Consider the following 12,768-nt stretch of genomic DNA (forward strand, 5'->3'; position numbering starts at 1 on the left):
ACTAGTCCCGACTATGAAAGAAATATTTGCCACTGGACGTTTTAAGCAGCAACAATGTAATTATATTTAAAGTATAAAATCCGCGTTATAAAATCTCTGTATTCGGCTTTCGACACATACAAAACTTCTTTTTTTTTTATTTAGCACCGAATTCATATTTAAATCATTTTACAAAGACGATGATAAAGACAATGCTGCAGGTTGCTAAAAACTTTCATTTTGGGCAGAGAGATCTATGTTTTACATAGACCAGCTTAAGTTATCTCTTCATTCAAAGGACTTGTATATAATTGGGAAATATATTGAAACTGAACTGAATATATGATATCAAAATAACATTGTAAATAAAATATGAAAAAAATCATGTGTTTGATTTTCTACGATAATTTTGTCTTATTTGGTTAAATGGAAATTTCTTTTCAATCTATCAGATTTAAACGCTACTTTGTGTATGATTGATAAAATACATGAGAATGTGAAGCAGGATAAAATGTGTTACATATCAGTGAGAACTACACAATCAAACACAACATAAAACAAAATAAATGTAACCCCGTACTCAGTCTATCCAATAACCAAAAAGCAAGGTGATCCCTAGCGTTTTCACTTTACAGTTCTGGCATAAAAAAAAATCCACTTTTATTAATATTGTATTTCAATATCTAGGCCTTCCTTAATGCATTAATGTCAGTTAATTATCATCATCTCCTATTGTTTTACCATGTTTTCTTCTGTACTGCAGTGACTAACCCCTTTACGACCTGACGTGAAGTATTTTCCGCTAGACCTAATTAGCTAGAGAGCTAATTAATTGAAAACAGACAAGGCAAAACCTATGCTGCATGAAAAGGCAGTCATGAAATTCCAATATGTATATTTGTATTTTTAATTAAAAACTGGACTTGTACTGTACATTAGACGGGACTGACCTGTCACCACGCCTGTCACTCGTATGCATACGATGATCTGTAAATGTTCTTGAAGTCGTCTTTTTTCGGACACCAATTTTGTACATTGAGTGTTGGTTTTTTTTAGAATGACAGAAAAATATTCAATAATTTATTTATTTTAGAATAAATAATATATAAGATCTTGTTTATTTACGAATTGATGCCCGCAGTTGTATTTTAAAAAATAAATCGCTCAATCGGCTGATTATCACCAAAAAGGATAATGTATGGTCAGTAATTGTTCTGACACAGGAGCGGATCCAGAATCTCGTTGTCTGGGGACACCATAAATCGTTTCTATATTTCTATATCTTTTTTTATTTCGTTATACTATTTATCTTAATATTTTCCTGCCAATTGATCGTTATTATAATCGTCCTTAACATATATCAAATATCTGCCACTGGACGTTGAACAACCAAGCACTATCCATGACCAATCATTATGCTCTTTATAGTTCATCACCTCTATTCTATTATCTATATTGTTTTGGTATCGCTCCCAGACTTACTTGTTGGCACATTTTTCTTATATCTGTAAATACCTTCAAATCCTTATAAATGATGACCTATTCATATCCTCATGCATGTATGTTGTGCATGGTAATTTAGAAACATAAAATATAACTGTATGCTTGGGCTTTAAGAGAAATGTATAAGTCCAAGATTGTGTTACAAATTAGATCTTCTGAAAATAAAATACATTTTATTAATGATTATTTATGAGGAAATGTCAATTTATTTTTACTGGACCGGGAAGAAAGAGGGGAGACAGTTGTAAAATAAATTGAAAATTGTTCTCGAAAATAAGAGAAATACGACGTTCGACATTACACATATATTTGTACCTATTCATTAAAACACAGATCAGAAGTTTCACTTGGTAGTCGATCTTTATCTGTATTGTATTATAAACAAATACAAATTGTATTCTTACTGTTCAAATCAACATGTACATGTATTTTACACCAAAGCTTTTGCAAAGAGACATTACACACAGGTAAAATTGAGAAAGGAAATGGGGAATATGTCAAAGCGACAACCACCCGACCATAGAGCAAACAACAGCCGAAGGCACCCTCTGGTGAGTTTACATAGATCATGTGGACGCTGGTATTAATTAACTGCCAGTTAAAGAGTGGTTAATTTCTGCTCTAGATGAGAAGATACAGAAGCAATAAAATTATATTATATTTTTTTGTGTGACATGAACTGGGCCCATCGGTAAATCCGCCCTGAGTTCATCGCTCAAGGTTACAAGTCTTTATTTTACCACGACAACTGATTTCCACAGCAACTAGATAGAAGTAGAAACCAAACATTGTCCGACATAAACCGCCTGACAAAAGTTTATGTTAACTTTTTTTCTTTCTCCTTTTGTCTATTTCCTCTATCCATTAAACGTTAAAAAGGCATCACAGTATAATTGTTCCAGACAGTATGAGTTTTTGGACTGTACGCGTACAATGTGGACCGTATGCATACTTTTTGAAAATACTCATACGCTCGGACCGTGTCAAGTTTTTTCTTTTCTGCCGTCTCTATCTTGTTTGTTTTCTCCTTCTTTCCTTCATTGTACGTTTATGTAGGATTGTATTGTATTATGGAAATGGGGAATGTGTCTGACTAAAATTAAGAAATTAGTCAAGTATTAGTTACAAATGCGTATAACAGATCAGCATAACTTAACTCTCAAATTAATATAAAAAAGTTCAATTGTAATTGAAATAAAAACTGTACATTTTAACTATTCAAAAAAGTCACGCTAATTAAATATGTTAATCTCTTGTATTTAGCATGTCGATCAGTAATACATTAATTGAATTATGAAGATTTCGGAAGTAAACACAATGTAGGAGGACATTTTTTTTAATATTTAGCAACTTTACAAAAAAAATGCAAATTCAAAGGAACATGCATGATCTGCAAACATGTAAATGTTAAAAAAAATATTAATAAAATTGAGAATGGAAATGGGGAATGTGTCAAAGAGACAACAACACAACCATAGAAAAAACAACAGCAGAAGGTCACCAATGTAGCGAGAAATTCCGAAATTACGTTACTTGTGGTAGCAAGTGTCACTGTAGGCGAGAGTACCAAACTAGGATTCGGAACAATAATACAAATAATATCAATTTGTAAAACTAAAAATAAAGATTGTGATAAGGTTTGTTTAAATTTAACCCATATGATCCAACAACATGTATGATCAGCTCGTACTGGACCGTACGCGTATACTCATACGGTCCGACCGTACGCGTATGGTCGGACCGTACGATTATACGCATACGGTCCAAATACTCTGGATCATAATCACATTTGATTTGTTTACGCTTGGTAACTGAACATAAACTTCACTGATTATTGTAACATGATTGAAGAATATACGTGAATGGTGTGAGAATGCAAAATACATTCTGAGGTGACGAAAGTTTATTTAACAGCAATACACACGTCGGTTTTGGTTGAAAAATAAAACAATATGTGCATAGTAAAAAAATACAGGCCATCGATTTATGTATGCTTGACTACATGACACACAATTGCATACTTATTTAACATTTATTGTAGGCCCGTCTTTCTGGAAACTTTTAATTTTTAGTCCATTTTCTCTATTAATTGGTACTTTTCCTTTATACATAAGGTTGTTGGACTATTATTCTTTGCAGTTAGTGTTTGATAAGCATTATGTTATAATCGCATTCTGAGGAATGACTAAATTCTATCTTTCTTTTCGGAAGTGATGAAGACTGAAGTTTTTAACGGCTAGACACCTTTTACGCTGTCGTTTTGTTAATTGAAAGTGTGTATTGTATAGTCTATCGTTCACACCTCCACATCAAATTGATCCAATTAGAAATAAGCAATAATAGTATATATTGTTACACGGACCAATCAAATGTGGGTGTAGGTGGGGCATGTTTTTTTTTTTTTTTTGGGGGGGGGGTGTTTTTTATATATCAAAACAAATACCGGGAATGTCGCATTACGTTTAAAACCTTTTTCACAAACAATTAAGTAATATAAACAGTTTCTGTTTATTTCGTGTACTTCTCTTCATGGATATTATACTCGTCTTGACCAAAGAGGCGATGAATAGATTTTAACAATAGAGTTTTCCGGCAAGATTCAAGTAAATAATTATTAAAGCAAGTAATACAACGTGCATACTATGATAGTAGAACTATAGAAAGCATATACGTGTATGAAGGAGTTTGAAAAGATATCTGTAATATTTCAGTATAAAATAGGTTTCTCGTGTAGACTTCTTTGTGGAAATCATAGAGTTTAAAATATTTATATTTCTCACGATTTCCATTCTCAATTTTTTATGTCTGTAAACTGTGAGCCTCTGACATAAAATTTGATAAATTGACATCTCGGCTTCTAATAACCAATTAGGGAAAAGAAAGCATGTAATATATTAACTTTATTTGATTGCATCTGATTGAAGATGTTTTCCTAGGAAAATACACTAACTAATTATTCATTCACATGAACATCTCCGTATTATATTCGGTAATACTTTTGAATATTGTACGCTACATATACATGCATTCTAATCTAAACAGAATAAAATAATGTTAGTCGAATAAAGACAAGTCTGCTCTGTTCTATCATAAAACGATACTGTTAGTCAACGTAAACAATTTCAAATTAAAAAATCAAACAATTGTAAAAGAGAAATATCAGGCACGTGATTTATTGCAATATTTAGGTTATTCGGTCTATATAATTCACTCAAATCTGATGTTTGAATCCGAATTATGAAATGTTAAAAAACACTTTCATAAAAAAAATCGCGTGCCTGTAAAATGCGCACATACCTATATGTGTACCTAAAGCAACAGAAAAAAAATTGTTAATAATGATACTAAGTTTTTCAATTGAATATCTTTATATTAAACGTATGATTAAATGTACGATTTCAGCAATATGAATCCTTTCAATAATGTTAATTTATATAAATCAATTAACTATTTCAACATTCCTTCATTATACAACTTTTTTTTATTACACTGTCATTGAAATTGACAAATAGCCGCTCCTACTAATTAAGGTGGTTTCCTTTGATGTGAATTAAACTCAGGTAGGTCTGCTTTTGAAAACAACTCATAAGCTTTGGACGATGTTTACTTGTGGTAATTAAGAATATAAAGAACAAATGTGACTTTTTCAATTCTTTTGAGCGGTTAATTTTAAATCTTAAATATTAAAATTTGCATTCATGATAATTGTATTAATTTGAAAGAAATACCACATATAAACATTACTTATATAGTTATTGTAATAACTTTAACAACGTTAACGTTCACGATATCGATCGCGAGATTTAACTTCTTATAATTAATTAAACGGACGTCTGTTAAAGGGCCGTCGTTATCTGATGGTATCAGAGGGATTAAAAGGTAAAGGTCAAATCTGCCGAGCGGAAAGACGATTTTAACTGCAGACGGCAAAAATAACTGATTGACAGCAACTTTGAAATACGACAGCTATTTTGAATGTAGAACGTCTATAAAATCGATCTAGTCAATAATAATAGCTGTTGACAGGCATCATAGGCAGTAAGCGGGCTTGATAGCTCTTTGGTTTTTCTAGTGTATCCTCCTACATTCATAGGTTAACACCTACCTGGAATCTAGATTTGTTATACAGAGACTGCAATACTTTAACTCTCAATTGCCCAGTTAAACCTCCACCACTCTGTAAGCTCTGTAGCTGCTCAATATCATCCTGTTCAATACAAAATTAACCATTAAAGTGATGGATTATGGGTAAAAATATTCATGGAACTGTGGCTGCTTCTATAAACTGTGGATTTGAAAATATTAAAATATAATTACCTGCATGACTGAATTCATTTTTCCCTTGCATTGGTTTAAAATGATCATGATTAACAGTTGTTCAATAGATTTTTTTCATATTACCGACTTTTGAGTATGAATTGTATAATTTTTCGACAGGCATCTAATCTGTGGTTAGACATCCTGGTACTCTGATAGTAGGAGCGACCAAAATAAGAAACATCAAACATGTGCACAATTTTCATCCATTGTTTATACAAATTGTAACTTTAACTCAGTCACTTTTTTAAATCATGGTTTTCTTTATGTGAAGAAATGCAAAGAAAATGTAAACGAACTCTGTAGAGAACATTCATATTTCACAACGGATGGAAAAGTTAAAAGGTCAAAAAAGGAACTTACTGAATTTTTAACTCTGATTGGCTGAGCTTGTACTGCTGATCTCTTCATGCTTTATCAACATAAACATCTCCAAAAAATTATCTTGCAGTACACACATAGAGAATATTACTTTTTCATGTGTTTTTGTTACCCTCGATTTTGTGTTAAAATAAAGTCAGTATGTTCATGATGTTAGACAGGGCTAAAGTAGGGTATCTATCCTCATACATATGTAGGTCACAAGGTCATGTTTAACATACATGTATGTCTCAGGTCACCAGGTCATTTTTCAGCACTTTATACAGTCTGAAACTGATCAAATTCTCTGTTTTGTACATTTAAAAGATCATAATAAATGAGACTCCAGGTTGCAAGGGAGCCTAACAAAACCCCGAACCATCCAAAGGTCAAAGGTCAAAGGTTTGATTACAAATACAGTATGTGATCTGTCAAACAGATTATTTAGTTAATCGTTATAACTTGTATACAGTGCTAAAATACCTCATCTTCTTCTTCTTCCTCCATTTCTTCTGGTTCCTCTTTCACAATTACTTCCCCTTGCTGAAAAAAATGTTACATAATTATCTCCCTTCATTATAACAAGTCTTTATATTTTAACAAAAAGTCAGATCATTGGTTTATTTCAAATGATAGTTTTTATTGCCTTATATGTACATGCACATATATACATGTAGAAAGATTAGGCTCTTGTTTTCCTCGTGTTAAGTTAGGCCCTGTTTACCATTTTTTTGGAATGATTTGAATTCTCTGCCTTCACTTTTCCATGTTTTTAGTTTTTAGCATTCCACATGGAGGTAAGGCCAAATAAAATAATATGTGTGTTTCCTAAAACATCTTTGAAACAAATAGGGTAGGTAGGTACATTGTACATGTACATGTAGGGATTTTTTTTTTATTTTACATATTTATTTTACATTGACCATGTTGACATGATTGATGATTCAATTGGAGAGAAACTTTGACTTTAACATGTATAGTACTTATTGAAAAATGACCCAACAAACTTTAAGGTATACTATTTCTAAGCTTTAGTGAAATAATTAGGGCCTCATTTACTCTGCTATAATCTGTCCATAATTAGGGCCTCATTTACCTGTGATGTGCTTGAAGTACTCTGATCAACGGCTGCATCCATTATGTGCATACTCTGTGATTCTGATTTAACATCCTGTTTATTACCTGTCCTCATTAAACTTCCAGCAATGTCTAAAGTAAATAAACCTTTTGGCTCCTGTTTGATTAAGTCTAAATATTCCAAAATAAGATCACAAAGTTCCTCATCTTTTAAAGGTTTTATAAAATAAACGACACCATCTTCTTTTAACAATGATTTTTTGTCTATGTCTTCATCATGTTTTTCTAACTGACTGGCACTGTATAAGTCCCCCTCGGGAGAAATATACAACATAACTTCTGTGTCCTTATTTTCTACTGACCCACTGCCCTTGTCTGGACAAACGCCTGTTGGGTCTTCTGAATCTTGCTCCTCACTTTTAATAGGAAAGGATGAAAATATTTTCTTTGTAAGATTTAAAACCCTTATGTCTTTAACAGGTCCGGTATTGACGTTATTAGCAGATTTATTTTTGTCATCTTTATCCTTAACAACATCTTTCCCAGAGGACTGGCCTTCCATTTGTTTCTCACTGGAGCTTGTCACTTTAATTTCAGAGGTTTTTTCTACAGGTTGTTGTTTTTGAGTGGCACTGTTGACCTTTTCAACAATCGTCATCTTTGATCTTCGTCCTTATACGGTCAATTGTTTTAGTCTGTATCACAAAATCCTACCAAACATTCAAAGGGGTGGCACGTGTCCATCTAAAAAAAAAACAAATAAATTAATCATTAATGATTTAAAATGCATATCTTTTTATGATCTGTCCAGTTTTGTAATTCAGTACCCAACATTTTGTATACATCACTGAATTTCATACATAAGTTAGTTTTTAATTAAATTGTAATTAATATATATCATTATTTCTTCACCTTTTCATGCTTTTTGACATAAAAAAATAATCTTTTTAGTGCTAGATATTTAGTTGGTAGTTTCTCACAAGAACCTAAACTTCACCAACTTTGAATTTGAACTGTTACTTTAATTGTATACTCAGATATGAATTGAACAATATAAAAAGAACATTATTCACATATATATGCCCTTTTATACTATAATAAAATCCAAGCATTGTAGAATAGGAGCACTTCTCTTTCAAATCTCACCACTTCTCCCTATCAGTTTCAGAAAGAGAAGTCACTTCTCCCTATGATTCTAAAGTAGTGTAAGCCCTGTACATGTACTTGTCAGTTTCATGAAACTACAACTAGAGGCTCCAAAGAGCCTGTGTAACTCACCTTGGTCCAGGGGTTTCATTATCTTTCATGTTGACCGGTACATTCGTATTTGTAGGTGGTACTTTTCAATGTATTCAATGAACATCTTATATAAAAATTCCTGAATTTAGGCGGTACTTATCAGTAGCATAAGAGGGTAAAAATACCGGGTACCGCCTCTTAGTGAATGACCTGTTGGTCTATGTGAATATTAAACAAAGGACACAGATGGATTCATGACAAAATTGTGTTTTGGTGATGGTGATGTGTTTGTAGATCTTACTTTACTGAACATTCTTGTTGCTACAATTATCTCTATCTATTATGAACTTGGCCCTGTAGTTAGAGTGGAAAATGTTGGTAAAAATTTACAAATTTTATGAAAATTGTTAAAAATTGGCTATAAAGGGCAATCAATCAGTCAGAGATATAACTCTATAGGGTTAACGTTATTACAGAAAATAACTTGCATATGTTATTACAGATACTTTCATGAGTTGTCTACTCTTTATTCATTGAATTTTCTAAATCTGTAATAACATATATATGTTTGTTAATTTGTAAAATTATTTCATTTATAGTGGGCTCTAGGGAACTCTTGAGGCTTTGCGCAGAAACTAAATGCATAGCCTTGATAACTAATTATTTAACTAAATGAATACATTTTTGATTAACCATGGTAAATCAATGAGACGAGGCTATTTAAGGGAGAAACTTAGCTGTGATAACAAGGCTAGGTTATTAAAGGAATGTAACCTATTATATAAGACACTTGGGAATTACTGAGAATTTTGTGCAGAACCTATTTACATGGTCTGGTCATTATTTCTTACAATAAATTAAAATACATTGTAATTAAGCATGATGTATGTCTGAGCAAATGCTTTGAAGTGATATAGAGAAGCTGTGATAACACCCTTTAGTTTTTACAGGCATATTTTTTCTGTAATAACATAGAGGTGTACTATGCAAAATTAGCAAACTATGAACTGTTATATCTTTCAATAATTAAGTATACATATAGACAAAAATAATATCAATAAAACTTTTATACATTTTAATTAAACTAATGATGTATAATGTCCCCTTGAAACATGTAACATACATATGTTATCACAGATTTTTGATTTTGAAAAATAGGGTCAGTAGGTCGGAATTCTTTTCTTTTTTTTTGACATTGTAAACGAAATCTGGAAAATTATCATCATGATCATGGTTTTCCCCAAGTCCGAGTCCATAATTAGTTTCAAATACTGGAAGTTGGCCATTTGCGATGTTTTTGAAGCACATGCTGTGCAAATTTCTTGGATTTTAACCTAATTGGAATACCTTTTGACATTAACAAAATGTTTTACTGGATTTCTGTGCCAGTAGAAGCAAGTTAGATAAATTATTATGTTGATTAACCATGTTAACAGAAGCCTGTGTCAAAAAACAGGGTCGGTTGCTACCGTTTTTTTTTTTTTTGAATGATCCATTAAAAAAATTAGGGTCGGGCTAAAAATTAGGGTCGGTCGGGTTACCAGACACTCAGATTATATATTTTTCGGCCCTATAGAGTTATATCCCTGACTGTCACTAACTCCTTAGCGGGTCAATTGACCATTTTGGTCATGTTGACTTATTTTTAGGTCTTACTTTGCTGTACATTATTGCTGTTTACAGTTTATCTCTATCTATAACAATATTAAAGATAACAACCAAAAAACAGCAAAATTTCCTTAAAATTACCAATTCAGGGGTAGCAACCTAACAACCCCTTTCAGATTTGCTCTAAATGCTTTGGTTTTTGAGATACATGTATAAGCCAAAATCTGCATTTTACCACTACAATGTATGTTCTATTTTTAGCCAGCTGGGTGGCCATCTTGGTCATGTTGGTTGGTTGGCAGGTCTAGTTTTTTAAACATGTTAAACTAGATACCCAAATAATGATTGTGGCCAAGTTTGATTTAATTTGGCCCAGCAGTTTTTGAGGAGAAGATTTTTGTAAAAGATTACCAAGATTTAGGAAAAATGGTTAAAAATACACAATCGTCATCCTTGATCTTTTATGAACTTATCTGCTTTCTGTAAATCATTTATACTAGAACACACCCGTGATATCGTGGGTCCGTGACTGAATTAAAGTAGTATATAACTATGCGCAAGCCTTATTTTAGTATTAGTACTGTCATCTGATAAAGTCATGCCGATTATAAGATACACAATTTTCTCTGCTTTCAAATCTTTCTGTTTGAACCCCGTCGAACTGGAACTTATCAATTATTGGTAATATTAATTATTTGGAAAACAAAAGGTCCTGGAATGGAGTATTTTTTAATCAACAGCATTGTCCTATATTAGTTATAAATAAAGTTGAATTCTTTGATTCGCTGTTTTATGTCATGCCCGCTAACAAATTGAAACTTATTTTTTAGTCCAGATTTTTAGTATTCATATTGTTATCTTAGAAAGTCTTACGGATTAAAATACTACAATAAATAGGTAACAATTTGACAATTTAGTTAAGTGTCAACCCTGTGATTTTGACCCGTGTATATAGCATATTAATCCTGAATACACCGTTTGGTGGTGCGCCTGTCAGATGCGGAACATACAAATAAGTTATAGGTACATATAACAGGTGATTATACTATTGGTATCGGTATTGGACTCGACCCGGAACTTCCTAATTATTGGCAATATTAATTACGTGGAAAACAAAAGGGCCTGGAGTGGTGTAATTTTTAATCTACACCTTTGTACTATATTAGTTGTATATAAAGTTGAATTCTTTGATTCGTCGTTTTTACGTGATGACGGCTGACAAATTGGACCTCGTAATTTTAGTATTATAGAAGTTATAAAATACATCGATAATATACATATATACTAATTTTTTTAATAATCAATGATTAAAAGTCACCAATATGTGCTATAGATATTGAAATTCCAAGTGTTATTCGGTCATTACAAGTGTTTTTCGGATATAAACAGTGTTATTCGGTCATTCGAGGTCATAAATAAATGACATAAACAATGCATGATAAATGGCCTTCCAAGACTTTATAATTTATATTTGCTGCTCGACATTGTTCTCTTTTGCAATCAGAATATTTTTACAATATTCTATAATGTTCGCAGTTTTTCATTATATTTCAATTTCAGCACCTCATTATCATATAGATCTATTCCTTATTTTTTGTTTGCAAAGGGAGATAATTTCAATGTAGCCTGGGCAAGAATTTGTCCCTTGGCTCTGTATAAGCTCAAACTGAAGATAAACAGAACATGCATATATTTTCTCTGTATAAACTCAATGACCTATATCAATTCATTTATCTAAAAAAAAAATGCACAAGCGTGTGTGGGGACAAACTGGTCTGGTGACAGACACATAGCATACGGATGAGGTCGTTAGTCATTGAAAACGTTTGTTTTGTTGTAATTGTAGTAATGCAATTATTAAACGCTATCAAAGTCTAAGTAATAGTAAACCTTTTTACCTTTATTGTACATATTTAGGACGCACCAAACATCAAAACATTCGTATTCTTCACATTCAAATAACCGGAAGTTGATCATTAATGTTCCTGCAACTGGTATCGCTAAACTCCAAGCACCTGTCAGCAACGTACGCATATCACATAATAAATATCGCAGCTTTGTTCACATTGTCACTGTGCTCGCATATCAGCTATGGCTTGCTGTTTCTATTCAATGCGATTGTTAATGCAGTCATATCTGACATTTTATTAACTATAAATAACTTGAGGCAATTTTAGGTGTTTCCCCAATTTCAAAAATAAAAATACGGGAAAGGGAAGACTATCCAGTACATGTAAAATAAAAGGAAAAAGGAATAAGTTGCAGTTCTTGCTTTCAGGTCGCCAATATGTCAAAACTTTTTTATGTTTTTCTGCTGACGCCCTGGGAAAAATAGGGTAGGTAGGCATATAGGCAATATGATAATCACTTTTTTAATTTTACAAACATTTTTCAGCTGATAAAAGATCCTATAAAAAAATCACTACTAGCGAATCAGTCTGACTTTCTGTGCTTATTCCAAAATTACATAAAAAGTGTTAAGATAGGCACTAAAAGTTAGGATAGGTTTAGGTATAGGGTTAGCGGAACACATACATTATTTTGTTTTGGCCTATAAAGGAAACAGTTTAACGGATTCTATCTTTATAGTTATAATATATTGATCTATTGGTCACAATATTTTAATCGATTCCTTTATCAAAAAAGTGCAGTGTTTTTTTAATATTGAAATGAATCAAACCTTGA

The 12,768-nt window shown here is 32.1% G+C and overlaps 1 protein-coding gene across 2 annotated transcripts in view; it reads right to left on the reverse strand.

Moving 5' to 3' along the window:
* The window catches only part of LOC139482392 (uncharacterized), a 51,216-nt gene extending 38,926 nt beyond the window's left edge, over nucleotides 1–12,290 (reverse strand). Inside the window, exons 1-4 of one of the 2 annotated variants that reach the window (XM_071266281.1) lie at nucleotides 11,982–12,290; nucleotides 7,256–7,980; nucleotides 6,643–6,702; nucleotides 5,588–5,689 (exon numbers count right to left, since the gene is read on the reverse strand). In XM_071266281.1, the coding sequence (XP_071122382.1) occupies nucleotides 5,588–5,689; nucleotides 6,643–6,702; nucleotides 7,256–7,894 (801 nt within the window). In that variant the 5' untranslated portion in view covers nucleotides 7,895–7,980; nucleotides 11,982–12,290. The remainder of the gene's footprint in view (nucleotides 1–5,587; nucleotides 5,690–6,642; nucleotides 6,703–7,255; nucleotides 7,981–11,981) is intronic. The other variant, XM_071266282.1, reaches the window with a different exon arrangement.
* Nucleotides 12,291–12,768: the final 478 nt, after the last annotated feature.

This window comes from Mytilus edulis, chromosome 7 (assembly GCF_963676685.1).
Source record: "Mytilus edulis chromosome 7, xbMytEdul2.2, whole genome shotgun sequence".
NCBI lineage: Eukaryota > Metazoa > Mollusca > Bivalvia > Mytilida > Mytilidae > Mytilus > Mytilus edulis.